The following is a 25,235-nucleotide window of genomic DNA, read 5'->3' on the forward strand; positions in this document are numbered from 1 at the left end:
ACATACAAAATTTCATAAAATTGCTTCTATCTCAGACCTTGGAAAAAAAAAATCCCTAAGAAATAAGAATGAAAGTGTTAACCTACTAAACTGGCTGAGCAAGTAAACTGGTTATAGGGATATTTGAAGGTGGGAAAGCAAAACAACAAACTACAAAAACCTTTTCCCATTTACTAAATTGAACAAGCAATTTTTCTAGAGTTTTAACAGGATACTTATAATGAATTCTAACTTAATCTACTGCTACAAAAATACAGCCATTAATACAGTTTAAAGCTCTGAAAAAAATCTGTTTAATTTCATTGTAAAATGCAGTGCAAAGTCACATCTCCTTAGAAAGTCTGTCTAGGGTCACACCATTGAAGGTGTTTGTTCTCTTGGTTTCGATTTATGGGTTTTTTTTAGTACTGGCACATATACAAGTTGTATACAACTTTTATACAAGTTTTAGTTTGGAAAAAAATTTATATTGCTACTAAATATATTTTACTCCAATATGACTCTCAAATGTACTGTATTTTTCTACAATTGACATTAAAACAATGCAAATTATTAATTTAAAACATTTTAATTAGCATCTTATATGCAATGAAATTGTTTTGCCAAATTAGTATGCAGCAGGACCTCTTTCTGATGGCTAGAATGTTTCTCTCTCTTACATAACTGTTGCAGAGGTATACTGCACATCAATATTTTATACCTCATATTGTCTGTGATATAGGTTATTTTTATCCAGATAAAGCTTCAGATCTCAAGTTCACAACTCAAGGAAATCCTTCACTAAATCAGATTTGCTCCACCTCAGGAGGAGCAACATCTCAACAGACAACTACAGGAAGCAGTAATGACTCCAACTACTATGTTTTAATAGAGTACAACTGTGATTTGGGAACCATAGAGGCTCAAGTGCAAATATTTAGAGTTTCATTTTTATTTCTTACTGCTGCCTGCTCAGCACCATACACTTGTCTCTCTGCAGCATTTTTCAACTGTGTTCCTTGAGCAAGCATAAATTAGCCAGATATTAGGAATATTCCTCTACAGTTTTCTCTTATACTCAAGTCTGCATAACCAGTATTTCATAAAACCTTTGGCTAGTGGCAAAGAATGAAGGGGAAAACTTCTGATTGATATTCCTTTTCCTTTTCTTGTTTTTTATTTTTTTTTTGTGTGTGTGTTTTGTTTTTTGGTTTTTTTTTGGTTTGTTTTTGGTTTTGTTTTTGTTTTTAATTTTTTTTTTTTTAATCTACTTTGCTTCTCAGGAGAAGAAAAAACTCAATTATTATCTGATAGTTTTGTCAGCAGAGTACTCAGTGCCACAGTGATGCCTTGGGAAGGCTGACCTGGAACTGAAACTGGACAGAGCTAGAGAATAAAGCAGGTATTTATTAAAAGGTCTTTAAGGATACACCTTGGGCAGTACAAGAGCCTGGCCAGGGCTACACCCAAGATGGACCCAAAATGGTCACAAAATGGACAACTGGTCATGAGGTCTTACACTTCCGTAAGTTTTGGTCCATTTGCATATTGGGGTTTAATTGTACAGTTACAGCTTCAGATTGTGGAGTCTCATCTTCCTTGTATTCTCTCTTCAGTCCACTGTTGTTTATGCTTTGGGGCCTGAAAACTTGTAACAGTTGTCTTTGGTCTTCAGCAGGAAAAGGATTTGTTTTTTCTGCCTACTCTGAAGAGAGCTTACTGACACCTAACATGAGGCTCAGAACTATACCCCTAGGCAGTGCAGAATCTGTAAAACATGACAGCTAAAACTTGAGGCATCAACAGGACATGTCACGCATCTCAGAAAATCTGTGTGCTGTCACCTTCCTTATCACACCAACAGAATGGGAATGTCCCACAGCACGGCTGCAGCCACGGCTTCCACACCACGTTGGACACGGAGAGCTGCTCTGGGACTGGAGTCAGTGTCCTGTGATGCTCCTCTATGGCTCTGCCAATCCTCCTGATGACAGTGTCAAAGAGGGGCTCTGTGTCAGCTGAGAGAGGTCTGGCTTCAGAAGGGTCTTGTGAGAGCTCAAATAGTTTATATAAAAAAAAAAAATAAAAAAAGGTGCAAATTATGAGATCTGCTTTTATTTATGTCTTCAGCTCCACCCCAGCACTTTACATTCTCATGGTATTAAATGCTGCACATTTGCTGATCCCTGTGGTGATCCAGCTTGTGGATTAAGATAGGGTCAAGGACAGATTCCATCTCAGGTAACATTCTGCTTACAGTTCCAGGTCTATATTCTAAGTTGTTATGTAGTAATATTGTGAACTATAAAATAACCATGCTTAGAGCTCTAATTGATTATTTTTCATCAATCCGTGGAGGAAGACTGTATGTTTAGTTACTAAACACCAGTAAACTTTGAAAGCAATATGGAAAGAAGAGTATAAAACATATATATGATACATACACATGTAAACCTTTTCAAAATTCCCTAGAATTCTATTTCTGAAAATTATGATAGAGGCATGGTCAGAGACTTCCACTCAAGAAACAGATCTCATTGCTTAAAAACATGAAAAGAAAAAAAATAAAATTGGCAGCTAGTATTACTAAGTGATTGTACAACATCTGCTTAAGGAATCAGGTAAGTACAAAACATCAGAAAAATACAGGCAACTGTTATGTGACTTTTGTTTACAAGCCTCGATATGGACTCACACCATAACTGAACTCACAGAGCCTTAATAACAATGATCTTTAGGACAGAGCAGAAGCCATTGGCGCAGGCAATCAGACATTGAAAAACCCTACTCAACTATAAAAATTGGTGCTTATGCTTTCCTTAGAATTATGTTCTAAGTTGATACTGCTGTGCTCAATGTGCATCTAGAGAATGAAAGCATTATAAATTATAGCATCCTGCTTTTCAAGAAATCTGCTCCTTCAAGATTTCACAGGGAAGCTGTACCTGTGAAAGACCCTCATGCCTTTTGTGAGGGTTTGTACAAAGGAAGAGACGATTTTAGTTCTGTGGTGCTCACAGGGAAGGATTAAAACAAAGGTTAGGGGAAAATAATGACATAATTTTTAATAGTGTTTAATTTCCTAAATGAGGGTAAAGAAAGGAACGACAAAAACTTAAAGGAAATGAAGCCTTAGGAAAACTGGTTCATTGAGTCCAGGGTTCTTGGGAAAAAAACCAAGGTGGGTCAATTCAAACAACACAATTTTGATTTGTCCAAGTACAAACAAATGCATTCAGGAAGGAGCCAGAAATTTGCCAACCTGAAGAGAATGGCAGCAATGGCTCTGCAATATAGTAATGCAATCCCAAAAATAAATTAAGCTTATAGAAAGCAACAGATTGATTGGATACGGTCACCAGTGTGATGTCAGAGGTAAAAGAGGAATTCAATCAATCCTTCTAACTTTTTACAAGGAAGATCTTATTTCTGTCTACAGCTATCTGAAAGGAGGTTGGAGTGAAGTGGGAGTCAGTCTCTTTTCCCAAATAATAAGTGACAGCACAAAGAAAAATGACTTCGAGTTATGCCAGTTGAGGTTTAGACAGGATATTAGGAAAAAATTCTTCAGAGAAAGGGTTCTAAAGCATGGAAACAGGCTGTCCATGAAAGTATTTTAAAGGTACAATCAGAAGTGCAGAGCATCAGTTCTTAAGTCTGGTACCTCCATGTAAGAGGTCACAGGACTCTGATAATCCAGCCTAGACATTTCTGCAAAATGAGATAAAATCCCACAGAGGCCCAAACAGCAGAAACTGGCCAGCAAATTTTGTGTGGACACACTGGCATTAAACAATTTTGATTATCTGCAAACCTTATCCAAAATTTATTCTCTTTGACAGTTGTTACTACAGACAACTGTTCTACTATTTCTTTCTCCAAATTTGTCAGCCATAAATGAAGGCTTAATCAACTTCCAATAAAATTCATTCCACTTGCCAGGAATGCCACAAAGTCTGCAGCTGCCTCAACAGTTACTTGAAAAGATTTAGTCAAAAAAAATTTCTTAGATTATTATGGGGCTGAAGTATGTGGAAATAGCTCAACATGGATTGGTAAAAACTTTCTATATCCAGCAGCCTTGTGTAGGCTCAGGTGTTTTTTTTTTGGTTTTTTTTTTTGTTTTGTTTTTTTTTTTTTTTTTTTTTTTTTTGTTTTGTTTTGTTTTGTTTTGTTTTCAGCTTTGCTTTACAAAAAGCAAACTTCAAGCCTGAAACTGCTAGAAAACTAGTGCCTTCTTCCCCAGTTGTAGCTTAGCATTAGGTAGTTTGCCCATCCTCTATTTCACTTGTTGAATGTATTCCTTGATTAGAATTAATCATACTTGCTTTGTTGAACCAAAGAAAAATAAAAGGAGATAAATTTACAGAGAAAAAAATTTACAAACCTCCACTTCAAAAATATTTCCCCATTATCAAAATATTTATTGAAGCAAGGGATATCTCATGTTTCACCATCATCCCCAAAAGCCTGACAACGTCACCTCTCAGTGGGAATCCACCAGAGTGAAAGGAACTTCTTAAAAATGCTAAGAGAGATCCAAATCCAACAGAAAAAATTGGAATAAATCCTTGTTAATTAAACAAAAAGCCTGTAATTAGACACAATAAAAGAATTTGCCTTCTTGTTTTCTTTGTCTAACTTTAGATAGTGAAAGAAATAATTTGCACACTTCTGCAAAATCAGAGCAAAACTCCAAATTCTTTAACACTTAGTTAAATATTAAAAAAGTGAATTACAATTATTATATATATAGAAATATTTGCTGGTGATGTACAAAAGTCTCTCTCTGCTTAGCTGTTGGCTGAAAATAGACACTTGCCTTCCATCTTGTACAAACACATGCTACAGAACAGCTTCATCTCAGTAAACAGTATATTAAAGTGTAATTAAAAATGCTGATTTCATATTACATGATGTCTCTGAAGAAAGCACATTCAACATACCATATGTCACATACTGTTCCACCCTGTTGACCCTTCTCTTCCATAGCTTCTAGGTATACAGATGTTCAGAAGAGGAGAGGCAACAAGTGGGAAAAGACAGAAGAAATTAAAAACTCCCAGCTGGTGTGAGCGCCGGCAGTTTCTCAGCGCTTGCATCTGGTGAGCCAGAAACAGGTGCTGCTCATCAACCAAAATACAAGGGATGCCCTTGCAAGGATGCCAAAAGCAGGAGATTATTAGCAGCCTTTCTTTTTTTCCCTCCCTTTCTATTCTGCACTCTCAGGGAACCAGCTTCAACAGTATTTGCTAGTGGGGATACAGTTTTTAGTGGCCTGGAAAATATCAATCCTTGCTCTCTGATACCATTATTATATTACCACATAGCTTTGTGCATTGTCAGTAAGTAATACTCTTGTGGCAAGTAACCCAAATTTTTAAATTTATTATGGCCATCCTGTTCTAGACAGGGTGCTGCTGTGCAGCACTCTGCCTTCAGAGCAACAGCTGTAAGGGATGGTCTGGCACTAGGCTGTAGATTACCTGGAGAATTTTCACATTATGGTTAGCAGTTCCTGGTCTAAATAATCTAATTGTGCCTTTTGGCTTCAAACTACTCATCTGGGAACACAGAACTTTCCTTCCAACCAGGACAAGAGCAGCACACAGCAGGAAAATCAGAGACAGAAAGAGGGAAGAAGAATGAGATTAAAAGAGCAACAACTTGGGGCATGGCTGCTAGAGAAAGAGTGAAGGACACAGGGGAGCAAACCAGAAGTAAATCACGCTTTGTGTCTACCTCTATGAAGTAATAATAGCAATAATAATAATAACCTCAAAAAGCTGGAGTTTGATTTGAAACACTTAAGTGGGAAGGAAAACAGAGCTTGTTAATTATTGTACTCCACTGATTCTCCCTATCACACACTGCTGCAACCCTAATCCCACATTTTTTACTATTTACAACCTGCTGGACCAGCTCCACTGGCAGGTGGAGGCTGAGAGCTTGCCAGAAGGTGATGGCAGTAAAAGGCTGGAGGCCATTAGCCAAAAAAAGAGCACAGTTCTTCAGGGCAGGGCTCGCTGTTCCAGCTCAACTTCCCGGCGCTGTTTTGTGGGAAGTGGAGTGGAATCTGCCTCAGAAAGTGCTGGATTTGGCAACCACTCCCACCCTGAGCCCCAGGGCTCAGTGGCAATTGGTGGCATATTCCTCTTTTACCAAAGACGGCTCAGCTCTGTTGAAAGAAGGAAAAAAAGAAGTCTCCAAAAACATAGGCAAGGGTGGTTTTTTTTGGGGAGGAGGTAGGTTTTTTTGTTTTGGTTTATTTTTTTTAACAGAACAACCCAACAACAACAACAAAAAGAAACCCAAACAACCCAAAATTCAAACAACCCCCCATTCTTTTACTTACACCATGTTCACTCACTGCAGGAGCTTTGTCACTTCCCTCTTCACCTCAGGCTTTCTGATCTTTGCTTCCAAGGAGGGATTATCAAAACCACGGCCCATATCATCATATCAGAATAATTGGCAGGTGTTGGTCTCATTTAAAAAAATGGGTGAAGGCATTAACTTCATCCTGCCTGCGGCAGAGGAGGGCTTCTCTGCCTTCCCCTGGTAGCATGTGTTGAGTAAGGAAGAATTGTTGTAAAGTCAGTGCTGGAAATCCAACTGCTGTAATTGCCAAGGCAAACAGAAGAGCTTGAGCAGCAACTGAGGGAAAGCTGGTAAATGACAATGACTGTCAGCTACAGCACACCGTGTGGAGAACCACCCTGTGGATGGAAGTGGAAGAGCCCTGCCTAATGCAGAATGAACCAACCAGCTTCCTTGGAATCAAAGAAAATCCATCATTGTATTGTCACATTGATGTGTGCACGCCAGTCCTGACAGCCTGGCTAATTCCCTCTCATGTTATTATAGTTCCTCTCTTCATGAGTTCTCTCCTGTGCCAACACTAATACACATGTTGTTGCATAGTCTGGCTTGCCAAGCATCTTTCCAGTCCCATAGACATACTGGACCCCACTTTTTACTGGCTATGTGTGCTTATACTGGTTTGAGAAGAGGGTATGTGTTATGTTGTAATACACTGAAAAGGGGCTTTATTCAAAGAAAGGCAGAAAACAGGAGGGAGATTCTTGGCGTAGACATATCCTTGCTCAGAGGTGTGCTGGTTTTGCATTAATTGATTTTTGGTGAGGAGGGAAGGATCCAGCCATGGAAGTGGTTTTCTGAGAGCAGCTGCTAAGAGCTTTGTGCTTGGCAAAACCAATAGTTGGCAAGCTCTGAGAAATGACAACATGTTAATCCACTAAGGAAGCTAGATAGGTCTCTGGGAAGACATATGTAAGAATGAACAAAACCCAGGAAAAGCTCTTTTAATTTCCAGTTTTTGAAAAGAGTAATTCTCTCCTGTTCCTGGCATGGTGGCCAGGCAGGGGAAGGGAGGCTGCAGGGCCCCAGCTGAGATCACACGGCCATCCACAGGCCAGGGTGAGATGTTAACTCTTCTGCTGCACAGATGAAACTTGCAAACATCAGTCCTCTCTCAAGTGAGAGAAAAGAAAAGGGAGAGAAACACATAGGGAAACAACATGAATACACCAAGGTCAGTAAAGAAGGAGTCAATTGCTATTTTTAGATAGGATAAAAATGCTTATTTGCAAAATGCATGCAATATCATGACGTGTAGTGGGAATTATGAGGCAACATTGTGTCCCTTCAGTTTCATGGTATTGACAGATGCTGTGTGAGTTTTTAAATTTATGATCCTAATTTTGATGTTTCCTGATACTGCCATAGATTACTGATGCATTGATTTGCCCCTGCAACGCTATTTAACAGCACAGACAGCCTTCTTTGAGATAGTGTTCAAGTGTAGACATCACTGATACCAACTTGCATGTCCAGGGACAAAACTATTGATCTACGAAGCCTGACAAATTATCAAAGTCTGTCATGGCATCCACAGAAGTTTAGCTTGCAACACTGAAAACTGTGATCTTTTTGATGATTACATGCTGAAGTCAAGCTGAAGCACTTGACCAATGTGTATCCAGGAGAGTTCAAAACCGGCTTAAAAATATTGCTCTTATTCTAATGCAAAAAACTCAAACAAACAAACACCACCACCCCCCCCCCCCCATAAAATATAAAATACTTCTTAGAGAATTATTCCTTTTCTTTTCTTGTTCTTCACAGATTTCCTTTTGGTAAAACAGACAAACATTTTATGTCCAATTTTCAAATGAAAAGAGATAATTATGTTCTTAACAGCTTAATTTTCATGCTCAAATGTTGCATTCTACTGTGTTTGAAAACATTCTCAGAATCCAAATTTAGATCCTAGGAGTTTTATAAGATGCTCTTGAAATTCTCTCTTGAACACTATCTATGTCATTTTAGGCTATAAATCAATGAGATGAAAACTGTGTTGTGACTAAGCAGAAAAAATCAGTCTTATCAAATTATTTGCACTGAAATAGTAGCCCACGAATATTGTTGAAAAAAAAAAAAAAGAAATGTGAGCAAGCATGTGAGCAAGCTGATTAGTATTTGCTAGTTAACCTGTTTCCAAGTATGTTATTTTCAAGGCAGCCTTTAGCAATCCTAAATCATTCCAAGTATAATGTCCTTCTACCCTGAATGGCTGTTGATCCCATGGCACTTTGGAGATCAGCAGGGGATGATCACTGTGCTTTTATGTGCTAACACCAGTGTTCAGGACAAATCCTAGCTCAGATGGTTTCCAGTACTCTCTAGTCCTAATGGATATCCTGCAGTGCCATGAAGTATTTCAACACAAGAAAAACTGCTTTGCTCATATTCAGAGGTATTACAGCTATACATTTCTAACAGTGTTGAAAAAATTGAGAGGATATAAAGTCTCCTATACTAAACTGGCTTGGGAATGGAAGTGATATCTTGGAAAATGACTGAGAAAATTGAAAAATTCCGGTATGATTACACTAATTTCAGGTAAAGAAAACACTTCATTTTGAATATGAAAAGACCTTTAAATCTCTCCAAGAAAAAATAGTTAAATAGAATACACTCAAATGAGGAAAAAACCCACACATATCTAACAATGGAGGAAGTAGCAGCAATCAGAACATGTGAAAGTGTTGGATTTAGTGTATGTCTTGAATTTTTCATAGTAAGACTAAGCACCTTTCTCATCAATAGCACTGATGGAGTATCTGGTTGAATTCTAACAGTCTGAAATGCATGAAGTCACAGGATAAAATAAAAATTTGCTTTTAAGCTATAGGGCTTTGTTTACCTGCAGATTTCCTGGTGACTGAATTGTGGGAAACAAAAGAGGAAATAAAATTAAAATGAACCAAATGTTTAACAAATGAGATGGATAAGATAAATTGGTCCTGGCATGGTTGTTAAAGAACAGTTGAAAACAGTGAAGTAAAACAAATGGACAAATTCTGTTCTCAGGTGCCTAACTATTCAGATATAGCAGTGTAAACATGTCTGTGTGAACAGATATATTTACAGCCCTACAAAAAAAAAAGCATTACCCACAAGACTACTTAATTAGGAACAACTATTTTAATGGAAAAAAAGAATTGCAACATAAAAGCACAAAAGCAAAGAGATAGACCTAAATAATTCTAGCCCTTTGGTGCAGTGAAAATGTAACTTGTGAAGCAAAAAATACCTTAATTCTCCATTTCTTTTTTCATAGCAAATTATTACTTTCTGAACATGCTACTTGTCAGCAGGAAACACTTATGACTTAGATCTGGACATTAGGGTAACTTGTGCAGTCCTGTGCCCAAATGACTGAACCTGTTATCAGTGTGGCACTACTGTGGCCATCAATGTCAAAAACCCCTTGTGCCAGCACTGTTTAGGGAGCAGGAGGCAAAGGGAGCTTTGGAATAGGACAATCCTTTCCTTTATTTCTTCTCTGCTGTGAGAAACGGATTTGTGGAGGATCCTTAAAGCTTGACTGAAAGCTCACATAGTCTTGTACATCTGCATGTAAACTCTGAGGTAAGGTGTGCTGACATAGAAAGGCCATGGAATAGAGAAGACATTGTTGATAGAGAAACTGAACTGGAAACAAGTTTCAAACAATGGCCTTGCAAACAGACCAGATATTTTGGAGAATTAGAACTGTGAAATATGCATTGCAGCAAGACCACGTGGTGTAAAATAATAGGTGATTGGTGTTAGAAGTATTTAGCAGCATTGTGTGGCAAAAGCTAATAGGCTGAAAAACGTTTATAAGGTATTGTAACAAAGAAATAGGGTGGCTTCTGATGAATGGCATTGAGTTTTACATCTCTTGTGTCTCATCCTTCTACAAGATTGATAAGGGGATGAAATCTTTACAAACACCTCTCAGTTGCCCCACCTCTGTAGAGCTGGATTTTCTGGATTTTTCCAACATTTCATGAAAAGAGGTTGACTCCAACCAGAGGAGTCCCACCCTTCTCAGACACTCTCAGCACAGACAGCCACTGCCCAGCTTGTCACGTTTCCAAGCTCTATGCCTTGCCCAGGCCAATCAACTGTCATCATCACTTCTGCTGGGTCACTAGCTACAAGGGAAGAAGAAAGCCTCACCTAAGAAAGATTTTTTGAGGAACTGGAAGCAAGACTATTTTCTAATTATTTTGAAAGCAATAGTCTGCAAAAAATTATTCTAGGGTCTATCCATTGCCAGGATAACAAAAGGAGAGATAAGGATAACAAAATTAAGGGAGACTCCAGTCCAGGAACTGCTTAGAGATTGAGCACAAAATATACATTCAGAACCATTACTTGTACAGCTCTAATCTTGGCCTGCTTTAGTGCATTTGAACTATTCATTCACTTGTCAGCAGATGCTAGTTAAAACATGGTCTTCAGATCATCTATCTTGATCCCTCCCTGAGAGTGTCCAGCTTAAAGCTACCTGTACTAAACACTGTGCCATTCACTGGAACAATCATTTTATAAAGGCTCAATTTAGAGAAACAAATGACCCATGGGTCAACACCCCCAAAGGAAACCTTCTTAATCTCAGTACATTTTTGAGAAAGTATCAGGTTCTACCCTTCATAGATCAACAAGTTTATTATCACCTTCCTTATCACACCAACAGAATGGGAATGTCCCACAGCACGGCTGCAGCCATGGCTTCCATACCACGTTGGACACAGAGAGCTGCTCTGGGACTGGAGTCAGTGTCCTGCGATGCTCCTCTATGGCTCTGCCAATCCTCCTGATGACAGTGTCAAAGAGGGGCTCTGTGTCAGCTGAGAGAGGTCTGGCTTCAGAAGGGTCTTGTGAGAGCTCAAACAGCAATGGAGGCTCATGATGGGTCACTCCTTCCCCAAAACATGGGCAAAATCCTCTGTCATAACAAGCCCCAGCTCCAGGAGGTTTGAAGATGGGAGTCACATAGTGAGCCTTCCAAATAGCTCCAGCTGGCAGGAAAGAAAGAATCACAGAAGGCTGGTTATAACACTGTCAGTTAACATAAGGAAGAGTATATGTTTTTCTAGAGTTCATTTCTGGGTGCACTTCAGCTCTACACTTAGTATAGTACTGTAATTTCTCCTGGCGCTGTACAATACAGGCAATGCTAGTAAGTTCTTATATTACACCTGGAACTACTTGGAAAGATTCAATCCCAGGAAAAAAAAAAGTGTTGAAACAATGTGCCTTCCAGTAGACTGAAGATAATTCCTCAGAAAGAAGCTCTGTACTCACTGTCCTTCTGGTGCCAGCGCACAGCGTGCAGGTGAACGCCGCAGTAATGGAAGAGGAACTCGTGCTCCGAGTGCGCCACCGCGCCCCGCAGCAACGGCAGCACGTCCCGGCCGTCGATCACCCTGGCACGAGAAACAGACCACAGGTGGGGTGAGCTGGCCAGGACTGTGCTCCTTCTGGCTGGCAGCTCTGGACAGGAAAGAGGATTGCAGAATATGGCAGCTAGGGGCTGAATCTCAAAGGTAGAGAAGAGGTGACTGAGCTCATAGGTATTGATGTGTCTAGAAAAGCAGCAAGACTGAAAAATAAAATATCAAACACTGAGAAGGTATTTCTAAGCTAGATTTTCCATTGTTTTGGGAAAGGAGGAATAAAGATGCTTTTGTTTGTACCTGTCCTGAGGCACTGCTCCTCCAGCCAAGTGAACTACTGTAGGATAAATATCCATAAGGCTTGTAGGTTCATCAATAACTGTGCCTGCAGGCAACACTCCTGGCCATCTAAATATCCCTGGGACACGGATTCCTCCTTCCCAGCCTCCCATAGCTTTTCCACCTTTCATTAAATAAGAAAAAAAATTTGAAAATAAGTTTGATTTAAAATACAGAGAATTTTTGCACAAATTTTATTGTATTACCATGTTACCTTGATGAGCCTTCTTTACTCTGTTGTTTTTGCTGTTGAGCTCCTACTGAACATTAGTGAAAGTGTGTTCAGCAGACCAGACCCCAAAATCTGAGAATTCATGCTTATAAAGGACACTTCCCCAGGTTAGAATTTACTGCATTGCTACATGCCTAATTAGAACAAGACATATTTGCTTCTTGGTAATAAACCAGTGTTACTCCTTGACTATACAATCTTACTTCAGCCTTAGGGGTGTCCTAAGTTTTTTACTGGTTGTTGCTGGGTTGTCACTGTCCCCGACAGCTCTTACCTTTGTATATTCCATTCCAGCCACCTAGCTGCCTTTTGCCTTCTTGTCTTTCCAGCCATCCACCATGATCAGAGGCAAAGTAAACTAGTGTAGTATCTTTCAAGCCTTCCTTGTCCATAGCATCTAGAACCTGGCCTGTAAATACAAGAATATGGGTATATTAAAAAGCAAAATATATCCCTCATACTACATAAATTTTAACCTCTGACTTGTAAATATCTACCAGTAAGGCCACTCATTGTTTAATATTTTTTTTAAGACTGAGATTTGTAGTTATGATTTCATTGTCTCTAAAAGCACATAAGATTTGTGATGTGTTGTATCCACTTTTTAATTGGTATTTTAAAAAGGAGTGCAAGAACCACAGTCACAGACAAGAAGCCTGTATTGTCAAGGGCAAAAACTACCATGAACTGTGAAAACACGGAAAGAAATTATTATCTAAGGCCCCCAAAATTTAGATACTGCATCAGTGGTAGCCATCATGAAAACTGTGGAAAAAACATAAGGTTACCCTTATCTTATATTTTCTAGACCACAGTAAGGATTTGCATTACATTACTGCATGGATATAATATGCATTAATAACAAAGTTCCTTTAAATTTAAAAGTAATTCTTGAGCTGTTTCTGACATTCTTAATTATATTTGCAGTGTTTGAAACCAAATTCTTCCTGTATGGGTACCTGACTTTTCTCTTGTTTGCAAATGTGGGTACTTTTTGTCCATCATGACTGAATGATAAATAATTCTCCTTCCTCTCTGGAAAAACAGGCTGAAAAATAGCATGAATCTTGTTGTGGGGGTTGTACCATTTAACACTGATGAACAACTGGATTTATGATTATGGCTGAAAAATATTCAATACTCTGCTTAATGCAGCAGGCACAAATAATTAGCCTGCTGTTTCCTATATGGAATTAATTTGCTTATCGATTTTATCACCTTCTGAAGTGTCTTAGAAAAGACCATGAGAGGCTGAAATGATCTGGTCTTTACTAATCATAGAAAACCAAATAATTCTCACATACTTGGTAAGAAGAACAGGAGAACTCCTTGACAGAAGCTAAGGGAACATGGTTAAAACTTGTAAACACTTCACAAAAAAAAAAAAAAAAAAAAAAAAAAAAAAAAAGGAGTGAACATTGGTTCAAGACTGGAGAAAGTAAAAAAGCCAACAATATAAATCAACAGTGTTCATACAAGATTGACAGATGTTCATGAAAAGCTCAGGATTTTTTTTGTACATGCTTTTAATTATCTTTCTTGTTCTTTTAATAAAACCTTTTTATTTAGACCTAGGTGTTAGATAGCTGGAGACATTGTTATATGCTGTGTTGACTTACCCACCATCCAGTCCATCTCCTCCACATTGTCTCCATATAAACCATGTCTGCTCTTCCCAAGAAACTTCTCCATGGTGAGGAGAGGGGTGTGGGAATGCAAAAAGGAAAGAATGAGGAGGAATGGCTTGTGCTTATTTCTACAAAACAGAAATCAACACTGTGTTATTAAGGAGGAAGGTTCTCAATGCGGATAAGTTTTAATGAAAAAATGCATTATTTCTATATATGGATATTTCAACCATCCCTTCAGAAAAATCTTACTTTGTATAATATTATAACCCAGTGATTAGGATCTGTCTGATAAAATAATATTGGGTCTTTATAAAATTATCATTTTTTCTACCCTGAATCATAGCTAGAAAACTTCCAGATTGAAGATCCACTTTGTGCTATTGCAAAGCACCACTGTGTTACTGAAGTGAAGGCAGCAGGTTCATCTCCTGCCTGCTGTTGCCCACTTATCAGTGTATATGATTAGGCTACATGACAGCTCTGTGATGCTCCTTCCCGGGCCCACGCACACATTTCTGACACCACCTGCTATTCCTTAAAGCTGCAATGCTGATCTCATTAATAGGTGTACATATTTCTTAAATATAGCCTAGAAATATTCAATACAACCTATGGAAATTGAGAAGTATTATCAGCTTTAGTGAAGCTAGGAACAAGGGGCATCCTTAAGCAGCAGCTTTTTTTTTTTTTTTTCTTTTTAATTACTTTATGTAACTATTGATATTATTTAAAATTAATAAAAATAACAGCACTTATAAGCCTACATAATATTGTAAAAATTATAAAAACATATGAAGACATGAAATAGGAAATTGCTGTTTACAAGTTGTAAAATGAGCAAGAACCAGAAAAATTGAGGTCGAAGGAAGCTGACTTCACCTTTCAATAAATGAAATGGACTCCCTCAAGATAAGGAATGTAGTTCTGTCTGTCACCATTGGCTGCTCAGTAATTTCATGGTTTCTCATCATAATGCAGTTCCAGTACCGTACAAATCCATAACTTGAGAACCAGGACATGAAGAACAGGAGACTAAATGCAGCAAGGCAGGTCAGTGTTTTCCAGTGGACTGAAATCAAGCCAGTCAGTCTTCCAAGGGCAGCAGTGAGTGTAATGAGGCCAATCACTTGAGTGGAAAGCCAGAGTTTCCTTCTAAAGGCTCTGTCCATCTCTGGTGTTTCAGTTGGCTGACAGTCACTTATTAGTGTAAAAGGCATCCCATAGAAATAGTCAAATCCATGTTTTAAAGGGTGATGGCAGTGGTCATCACGGGATTCACAGTTAACACCTAGATGCCACTTCCCTGAAAATAAAGGTTATTAAAATATAAAGAGATAATATTTTAAAAGAATGGACTATTCCTTACATAAAACATTTCTTAAAAAGTGGTTAGTTGTTTTCTGCTTGTGATAATTTCTCCATCCTACACAGAAATACACCAAGTATACAGTTATAATAATAAGGTTGATTAAAGTAAACCTCTACAATGTATAAATTTTCAACACATTTATTGGTGCTCTGTATATATATTCATGCCCTGTAGCTTTGATCAAACATTTTAAAAAAGCATATAAAGGCAATGAGAAATTGAGAAAAATTCCAAACTGAGCAAAAATTCGTGGTGACTTGTCAAGTAGCAAATAGGAGGAAGCTGTCCTTTTGTAAGCATAGGGAAAAATAAACTTGTTTTGTTGTCCCTTTACCTTCATAGTGCTATGCAGACTTGTTCCTAGGAAGTTTTGATGTCAGGACTATGGCAACATTCAGTGCCAGATTGGTAAGGGGAGAGATACGGATAGAGTAGTCAAACTAGCAGCCCATGTAACTATTTGCCAGACAAACTACTGGATCCAGAAAAACTTGAGCTCAGGAGATCAGGGTTTCTCATTAAGCTGTACATTTGTAAATAACTTTGATGATCATTGTATCTCCCTATACTGAATGAGAATAAAAGACTTTGTTTTTATACATTTTTGCCATTGTATTTAATCAAATTTTTAAAAGTTCAAACCTACTTCTTTTAAATATTGAAATTTTCATATATCAAAAGGAACATCTCTTGACCTTTTGCAACACAATTTGTTCTTCATTATGAACGTACCAATTACTATCATGAATGGCACACCAAAACCATGCTTTTGCTTCCCCTCCAGTCTATTCAGACAGACTGCTGTTTATACATACTGATAACATACTGAATATACTATAACATGCATGGTCAAACAGGCACGTACATGGTGACATAGGAAACTTGTTTGATTTGAACACTGAGATTTTAACATGTCTGAATTGAGTGGACAAAATCTACCACTCATCAGAGGTTTAATTGCATTTATGCAGATCTTGGATGTCAGAAGAAAATGGACATTAGGAATTTTACTCAAAAACTAATTTGAAATTATTTCTTATTGTAGAGAGAGGAACTGTGCACTTCCAGGATAATGTTATCTTCCAGAAATGGTATCAGTATGTTATCAGTATGTATAATAGCAGCCAACCCTCAGTGGGTTTCAATAAAATTGCAGTGCACTACAACAGGAGCAGAAAAACTGCCCCAGAGGAGAAAAATTCCTGCTTCTCAGCTCTAAATAAAAAGAAAGAATGGAAGTTCTAGTATACGTGGATGAATTGCTTTCAGCTAAAATCTCTACTCTACTCCTGGCATATTTAGAACCAGCTGTACAATGAAACAAGTTTGTAATCAATACATAGGTGTGTTGGTCATAAATACAGGTGCAGCTAAAGTATTCTTGGAATTTAGATGCACTCCAACACCTAAATCTCCAGCTGAAGTCGATAAAGATTTCTGATATGCTAGAAAAGAATCATATCTCCAGAAGCTTAACTAAGTGTATAATTAAGATAAATTAATCTCTGAGGGCATTAGTTATACAGCATTGGTTTTCTGACTACAAAGAACCTTCATTCAAAGCATTTCCCAAAAAAACATTCTCATTATCACTTCAAGCTGCATGTTATTAATAGGATTTAACTTTGCAATTAAACTGGCTGTGCTCAGGGCAAAACAATCACGAGCAATTCAGGTGAGACTACTTAGTGCTCATTCAGCTGTGACATAGGTAGATGTGTTGAGATTTTTTGCTTCATGACTTGAATGTAAAATTCTTGTGGTATTTTGTATGTCACTTATCATTGGTGCTTTCCATCATGCCCCATGGTGCAATTAATCAGGACCTGTCAATTCAGTTAATCTAACTGATGATTTTGGCATCTGTAGTGTGATTTTAGCTTAGATGCCCACAGGGGAAATGCCTCCCTATTTTGCTTCTGGGAGGAAAGCAGCACAGCTCTGCTGCAGGGCAATTCCCTGAGGAGGGTGGAGAAAAATCTGATTGTTTTGCTAGTGATAACATGGTGAAACCAAGATGAAGCATGCACGGTCTGTTTTATGAGCTGATTAAAACAACTAAAATAATATTGCTACAAAACTATCAGGAGATGGAGCTTCAGTAAAGTAGAATTTAAATTGCTTGGAATGTTTTTAGTTTTCTCTTGTGGAGTTTAGATTTATTCTCTTGAATGAATACAGATCTATTTCTGCAGGAAGTTTTATTAATAAATTCAGTTGGTTTGTGTAGATAATATTTTTATGTGCCAGATACCAATTTTGGATTTTGATGTTTTACGTGTTCAGATGAGGTAGGGCAAATAGCTGAAAAATCAGCCAGGAATGTTTGTGCTTGATCAGCCTGTGGAACTATGTGACATATCTAAGATAAACAATTATCTGAAAAAAGATCATGACCAAAAGTTACAACTGTACTAAAAAATAGCACTATAAAATATAAAGTAAAATGAAATTCACATTGATGCTGAAGAAGGCAGTGTTTTTGGGCTGTACTGAAATCTTGGTGAACTACAGTGACATGCTGTGACTGAAGAAAAAAATAATTGCTTTGTTGCTGTTTCTGAAAGGCCCAGTCTTGTGACACTGTCTCTAATGTTTTAAGTAGCTGCTGTCCCTTTTGTGTCAATCTTCTCTGAACTGTGTAAAACATCATCATGCATATTTAAATGACACTTATATTTTTACTTTTTTAAATGAAATAGTATTGGACTAAGCATGGTATACCTGCCATAATAATATTCAGAAATTAATAACATTTTCTGTTGTTTATTTTAACAACCACAGCTATGCTTGAAAGTTGGTCAATGGTAAAAATTGCCCTCTTTATCATCTGCTTGTTCTTCTAAGAGAGGTACATTTGGTTCGAAGTTTTTTTACATATTATTCTTAATCAGGAAATAAAAATACTACAACTGAGGTACGGGCAGTTACTAACTACAACAAATGGCTTGAGTGAGATGTACAGGTGGAACACATTCATTAACACCTTTAGGAGAGGTGTGCCCCCATACCTATTAGTCCTGTGGTATATCCTTGGTGCTGCAATATTTTGGCAAAAGTGGTTTCATTTGGAGGAAGCCCTCCTGAGCCAGCATTCCAAAAAATAACACGGTAATCGTTAACAGCATCCATCCCTAAAAATGCAATAAAAAACAATCGGAGTAAGTATAAAGGGTTGGGTACTTTTATCCAAAATACTTTTTTGTTTCTTGATTTCATTGAAATGAGAGCATTAAACATTTGTCCTAATGCTCTTTGGGAAAATGAATCAAAGATCCTGGACAAGATTAAGGAAGAGTTAAGACTCACCATAGTACCTTTTCTTTCTTCTTTGTATCTCATATTGAGACTTCTTTTTCCTTCAATTTCATTTCATTTGGAATGACACTCCAAATACAATATCCTATGCATTTCGTTGTATAGGAGATTTTATATGTCACAGTGGCACCTGGGCTGTAGGAAATGCACTTGCTTAGTGTGCATGTGAGGGCAGAGAGGAGTGTAAGGAGACTTCAGCCCCCTGTCAGTCTCAGACTCCAGCTCACTGGGTGCTGCCAGGGAACTCAGGGTTTCCTTGCACAGTGGCATGGCTGGTATCTGATCTCTGAGCCCCACAGAGTAGCTGTCTTCACCTGGAGGTTTACACCCTACCATTTAGTATTTTATCCTGGCTTAACCCCATCATACAGCACTATGTAAAGTTCAATCTGTCATTGTGGCATTGAACATCTCTGGTCCTGTTGTTACAGTGGAAAAGGGTGTGTACAAGCCCATGTGTGTTTTCAAACTGCCAGTCTCAGTGGGAGCTGTCATGATAAAAGTAGGATGACATATCAGCTTCAAAATTCCTCAGGAATGAAAGCTCTGAAGATAATTTGCAATAGAACAGACATTTGAGGGTTGCTGTTAGAAACATGTAGAGCTATTTGTTTTTCATACCTCTTCATCTCAGGGATGCAGTTTGACAGGATAGTGGTTTTTCTTCAAAAACACAACCAGGAAAAATAATATTGCTGTCAAACTGTTATCTCCTAGGACAGATTAATTTTGACAGATACGTAAAGAAGATTTCCCATGAATGACTTGTTCTGCACCTTGACTGGAGGTAATGGACAGACACATCTGCACAGGCCTACTCTGGTCCCTGCAGGGCTGAGCTGCTTCTGACATCTGATGAGCAGTCACCTATGACAGAAATTAATTTAACTAGTGCTTTGTAAGTGTGTTGTTACCATTGTTGATGTTTTGTGTAGTGACTTTTTTTGAATGTAACAGTTTGCTCTAACACCATTCTGGCTGTAATCTGTACAACAGAGCATCAAAACATTACCAAAATTGTGCCTTTCAGGAGACCAAGATGCTCTGCTGACCTGGTTCTTGTTTGCTCTGTTTCCCTCCAGATCAGTTCACAAATATCCTACAAATACAGAGGTATACAAATACTCAAAGGTATTTGGACAAAGGACCCCTTGTGTGTCTCAGTGAGGGATGGAGTGTCTGTGACACCCCTATTTGCACACCTTCCTTTATTCTGTGCCCATTGTATGACATTGTTTAGAGGGTGTGTGGCTTTGCAAGGCAAACCTGATCGGACGGGATATCTGCCAGTGAGGAAAGCTGCTCTGCTGGGGGTGCAAAGTGGAGCTGCAGCGATGTGTTGGGTCAGCTTCACTCCTTCCTTGGCCAGGCGATCAATGTTCGGGGTCCTAGAAATGCAACCAGTATCACCAAACATCATCCAGAGAGTCTTTCAAGGGAAGAAGAAATTATATACTTAGCTTTATTTTTGGAAGTTTCTTCTATTTGAAGATGACCAGGAAATATTTTTGTAATTTATTTTAATTTTCCCAGGTGATGGGGAAATATTTCTCTTTTTCTTTCTTCATTAAAAATCAGAAAATCAGTATCTGGATGAATTTCAAGGTAACCTTTTCTTTTCTTTTTTTTTTTTTTTTCCCCCCACCCCCCCATGTACTATGAAGAGTCTTGCAGAAATCATAGAATTATAGAATGCTTTGGCTGGAAGGGATCTTAGAAATCACAAAGTTCCAACCCCCCTGCCATGGGCAGGAACACTTTCTAATAGATGAAGCTGCTCAGAGCCCCATCCAACCTGACTTTGAACACTTCCAAGGATAGGGCATCCACAGCTTCTCTGGACAACATATTCCAGCACCTCACCACCCTCACAGCAAAGACCTTTCATTCCTCCATAACTGCCTTTCCTACACTAACTTCATGAAGAGCCGTGTATCAGCCTCAGTGTATCAGTGTAATGATGATTTAGTTGCCACATTGTGACAATGACTAGACAAGATGCTACGTGACTTACGGTGCAGATAAGGAAGTTAACAAGGTATGTCTCATGACATTTGTAGTGAAGGGAAAAGGAGAAAAATGGAAAGAAATTCTGCATGTTTTCACACTGTAGTGGCAATCTCTCACAGCACCATGAATTAAGCCATACGGTAAGTAAGTAAATGAGAAGGGAGTATTTTGCAAGCTACTGGCAACCAACAACAACAACAAAAAAGCTTGCCTAGCACACTAGTTATAGACAGATATTGTATTTCGGAACACAATATCCCCTTCTTCCAATTCAAGGTGTGCCTACTTCTATTTTAAATTAGATTGAGCTTCAGTTTTACAGGTTTGTTTTTGCAATTATCAGTTCAATGGTGTTTGCAAGTAGGAAAAACCTTCTGTAGGATTTTGAAAGATCCCAGCTGTTTCATTGCTTTGTACTCAAACTGTTATGGATTCCTCCCTGTAAGACACGCTGCCAGGAAACAACATCTGCAACAAGGTTTCTTATCCTCCACAGGCTTTCACCAGAGGAGCAGTCTGGGGTAACTTGGCAAAGCAGTTGGTGTTGTTCCACCCTTCAGCACAACTGCCTTCTCAGTTATCTGGCAAACATTCCTCCTCAAAGGGGTACTAGGTCTGTTTCCCAAACTGCTATTTTGAAATCCTGCCATTCTTTGCACTGCAGAGAACCAGTTGCTAAGAGAGCCCAGCTAATTAGTCACCCTGCCAGTACACCCCGAATGTGTAAAAACAAAATCCATGCCTCGGGGATGATGCTGTGAAGGCCTGGCATTGCAGAACCCTACCAGATATCTATGATCACCAGCAGCCTGTCAGGAACTTGCTGACTGAAGCCTTTGAGGGTAAGATTGCAAGAACATTGCTGGAGGGGAGGGATCCTAGCAAATTTGGTTTTGTTCATACACGTTACAAGCCAGCAGGCAATACTGTGGCACAATTTTCAAAAAGAAGGCAAAATCTATGTCCTTGATGCTGAAAAGAGAAATATCTCCAGGTAACATTGCTCATTGCAGTCATTTAACTATATTTTGATTTGAGACGGGGAAAGAATGGTAACATAGAATTAAAATAAGGTAATGAGGTCTGTGTGTTGAAAGACGGAACAATATTTCTATCTTTGGGTATAGCTGTTTTTCAAGTGTTAGGCAATTAAGGAATACACAAGAACTGTTTTCATATTCCCATAGTAAAGCAGTGCCACACAGCAGAGCTGGCCCTGGGAATGCCCTCCAGGCTATGAGATAATCCTGGGAAGAGGATTTCAGGTTTACATTAAATATCACACCTGCTCTGTACACCCTTAAGGTCAGTTTCCTTACCTGATAGTATCATTCCCATAGCAACCTACATCCCCTATGCCGAGATCATCCGCCAGCAGCAGGACAAAGTTTGGCCGTGGGATGGTGGAAGGCTGTGTGCATGGTGCTTGCACAAGCAGACCAAAAATCAGGAGTGTAACCAGAGGTGACCTGAGACACAGAAGAGGGAAAGAAGCCAGTAACCTGGCCATTCATCACTTCCCCTGCACATGGCCAGAGACCCTCCAACATGAGCGTGGCTGCAGACCAGACCACTCTGTTCAGACACAGAGGGTGTGCTGAGTGTTTATCATTTACCCAAACTGATACAATGAAGAGGAAACTGTCGGGACCATAACTTTAAATCTTCTTTCCTGATTGTTTCCAAGTTTCCTCTGAGCAGTCTCACATGGGAATTTACATGTAGCAGATGACACACAAGGGATTTTGTTTCGTGGCTTTGGATGTTTATAAAAAGTTGTTCTGGGAAGCTGAGAATGGGATCAACTTCCTCTGACATAATTTTTGCCTGGACTGGGATTTTTGGGTTGTGAAAGAGTTAAGAAAAACAAAATCATATTGTGAGATAAACAATGCTACTCTTCTATAAGACAGTATTACATCATTATTAAGCTTCACTCACTTTAGATCTAAATATGATACAAGAGTAACTCATTATTTTTTTCTTACCAAAGAGATGTTAGTTGCCAAATCATTTCTGCATTTGGAGCATTCAAATCCTGCAAAACCACAAGTACTTTGTCATAATTACATCTTCCTAGTAGTAAATGTAATAAAAAATACATAAAAAACTTACTGAAAGCCTGTTAACATTCTGTTTTACTTACTCCAGTGCACCTCAGATCAGACCCTAAATGAAGAAGAGTAAAGGCATTAATGCTATTTATATCGCTAGCCTTTCACTTATTAGAGGCATTTTTCTTTTTGTGTAAAGAAGTTTATCTCAAAATAGAAAAATAATTCTATTTTCTTACATGAATCATCTATATAAAAATACTCACTGTTCAAAAAGGAAATCACAGACAGTAGCAGCATTGTGGTTTTTTACATAATGTGCTATGTTTCCTTTCAGGCTTGTAAGATGTACTTTTAGTTGTAGAAATTCTAGTAATCTTTTTCAAACAATTATAATTCCTTGGAAGAATTCCTGACCTCTGTTTATTTAACTCTGAAAATGAAAAGGTTTCTTTGGGGCTTTTCCTTTCATTGTCAGGACAGTGAGATAAACCATTTGAAGACTTTGAAGTAGGGGCTGAGTGAGCTTTGATCTAATGCTTCAAAATAGACTTCTTTGAAATTTATCCCATTCCTAGCTGAACTGTCCCAAGCACCTCGATTTTATGAATTAAGTTTGTTTCATATTTATTTTTGTTTTTCAGAAATGATGTATTAAGCAGTTTAGTTAATATTCATAGTTATTCCATTTTATCCATCGACACTACAAGCTACAATGGGAAAAATTAAATTTCTGTGCTTAGAAAACTGGCATCCAAACACTTGCTTACAGGCACTGGACCTGATGCAGCATTGCTATCTATAGATAATCAGTTTTCTGCATGCGAATTTGTGCCTTTTCTGCATCCTAAGTAGTTATAGGAAAAGTACAAGAGAACACTTCAGCCATCTTTAACATTTACATCCTATGAGCTTCCAAAACAGTTGAAGTAAAAGGGAGTTGGAAATAATCAGATTTAATTGTGCAGTTGGTTGTTACTAACTGTCTGTGTTTCACAGCAGAGACACAAATTTCAAGCACAGCCTGGAGCTCAAGGCTGAGCTTCCCCAGAAGCTGCCTGTAAAATAGCAGGCAATATACAGAAAACAGCTACTGGTTTATTATACTGACTGATATTATACCTGTCAATCCAATTCCTCAGTGAAAGGTGATTGCGAGTCCAGGCAGAGAAACTGCAAGCAAACAGTCCCCTCTGCTATCTGAACTGAAATGAGCTTAAAGCAAAACTCTTCCCTCCCTCTCCCATAGTTAATCCCTCCCCCAAAGTAATTTATTTTTCTTCCCTTTCTTCATCTATTTTATTTATCCTGGGAGAAATACCTTGCATATCTTTCATATTTTATCAATGGTTTTCCTATATTGAGTAGAAGTTTATAACTGGTCTTTACCTTTCCAACAAAATACTTACAAGATACTAAAATCCTACAGAGAAAATATTCAAGTTTTTAGATGTACACTCTTCTTGAAAACAGTACTCATTTGTGGCATCAGTTTGGCAACACTTGGTGAAAAGTCACACAGTTAATACCACTCAATTTAATCTGTGAAAGTTTCTTTTAAAAATTACTGTTTTGTAGACATGATACAGATAAAATCGAGACTTATAAACACATAGACTCCAGCTCTCACTTTGTACATAATCTTGTATGAGAATAACATTGTTGTAAAGGGAAAAGTATTTGAAAAACATCCTTGAGATATTTTTATCTACAGAAGGAAAAACAAAAAATTCCAAATAGCCATTAATATTTTCCTAAGTATTTCACAACATAGTAAAGGAGGAATACAGTACCTGGTCAAGTTATCCTCAAAGCAAGCAGTTGATAGACTGGTGACTTAAAACGATTCCAATTTTTTCAGCACGAGGACTGCTGCTACTGTGCAACGTTTCTGAAGGCAGTCCCGAAATGTGCCCCAGCTGCATGTCCCACAGCTCACCACAGGAAAAGCGTGTTATGCCAGAGCTTCCAAGCAGCTGGATGTTCTGGCTTGTCATGGAGTCTCAAGCTGCACTTCCCCCTGCTGTTGGCACAAGGCTGACATTCACACAGGGCGAGAGGGTTGGGCTGGGGGACGTCACAGACGCAGCTAAAATGCTTTCTGCTTAACCACCATTCCCTCAAGGGACAGGAGAGATCTCCTTCAAGCCTGAAACACTCCCGTGAAAGGTGCTACAGGTAACAGTTCCCGATAAACCTCTCCTCACTTCCACTAAGGAAAAGAGAAAATCTCTGTACTTACAGAGCAGCAGTTCTTTGTTATAGAAATAGAAATTGAGCTAATTTCTCCACTTTATGGCAACCCTGAGTGCATGCTGCAGTGAGGTGGTTGTTTCTGCTGGGAGAAATAGTTCTAGGGTGGGGAGGAAATGCTGGTAAGAGGCTTGTATTTTCTTTAGAAAATGAGTCATTCAGCTTCAGTTCTGAGTGCTGCCTGTTTCCTAGCCATTGCTCAAAGGGACAAATTAATGTTACATGCTGGCTAATGCTTACTTTCTTCTTTTTTTTTTTTTTTTCTTATGTGAGTCCTCTTGTACTGAGTGGCTT

At 38.5% G+C, this 25,235-nt stretch overlaps 1 protein-coding gene across 1 annotated transcript in view; it reads right to left on the minus strand.

Annotated features, from left to right (window-relative positions):
• LOC310906168 (uncharacterized protein) overlaps nucleotides 1-24,823 on the minus strand; it is a 42,030-nt gene extending 17,207 nt beyond the window's left edge. The window contains exons 1-12 of the mRNA XM_083855230.1: nucleotides 24,482-24,823; nucleotides 22,750-22,803; nucleotides 22,623-22,672; nucleotides 21,954-22,103; nucleotides 19,891-20,012; nucleotides 18,318-18,440; nucleotides 14,817-15,240; nucleotides 13,926-14,062; nucleotides 12,581-12,715; nucleotides 12,036-12,198; nucleotides 11,644-11,765; nucleotides 10,999-11,357 (exon numbers count right to left, since the gene is read on the minus strand). Coding sequence (XP_083711356.1) covers nucleotides 10,999-11,357; nucleotides 11,644-11,765; nucleotides 12,036-12,198; nucleotides 12,581-12,715; nucleotides 13,926-14,062; nucleotides 14,817-15,240; nucleotides 18,318-18,440; nucleotides 19,891-20,012; nucleotides 21,954-22,103; nucleotides 22,623-22,648 — 1,761 coding nt within the window. The 5' untranslated portion in view covers nucleotides 22,649-22,672; nucleotides 22,750-22,803; nucleotides 24,482-24,823. The remainder of the gene's footprint in view (nucleotides 1-10,998; nucleotides 11,358-11,643; nucleotides 11,766-12,035; nucleotides 12,199-12,580; nucleotides 12,716-13,925; nucleotides 14,063-14,816; nucleotides 15,241-18,317; nucleotides 18,441-19,890; nucleotides 20,013-21,953; nucleotides 22,104-22,622; nucleotides 22,673-22,749; nucleotides 22,804-24,481) is intronic.
• Nucleotides 24,824-25,235: the final 412 nt, after the last annotated feature.

Source organism: Zosterops lateralis (genome assembly GCF_965231275.1).
Source record: "Zosterops lateralis genome assembly, chromosome: 2".
Classification (NCBI taxonomy): domain Eukaryota; kingdom Metazoa; phylum Chordata; class Aves; order Passeriformes; family Zosteropidae; genus Zosterops; species Zosterops lateralis.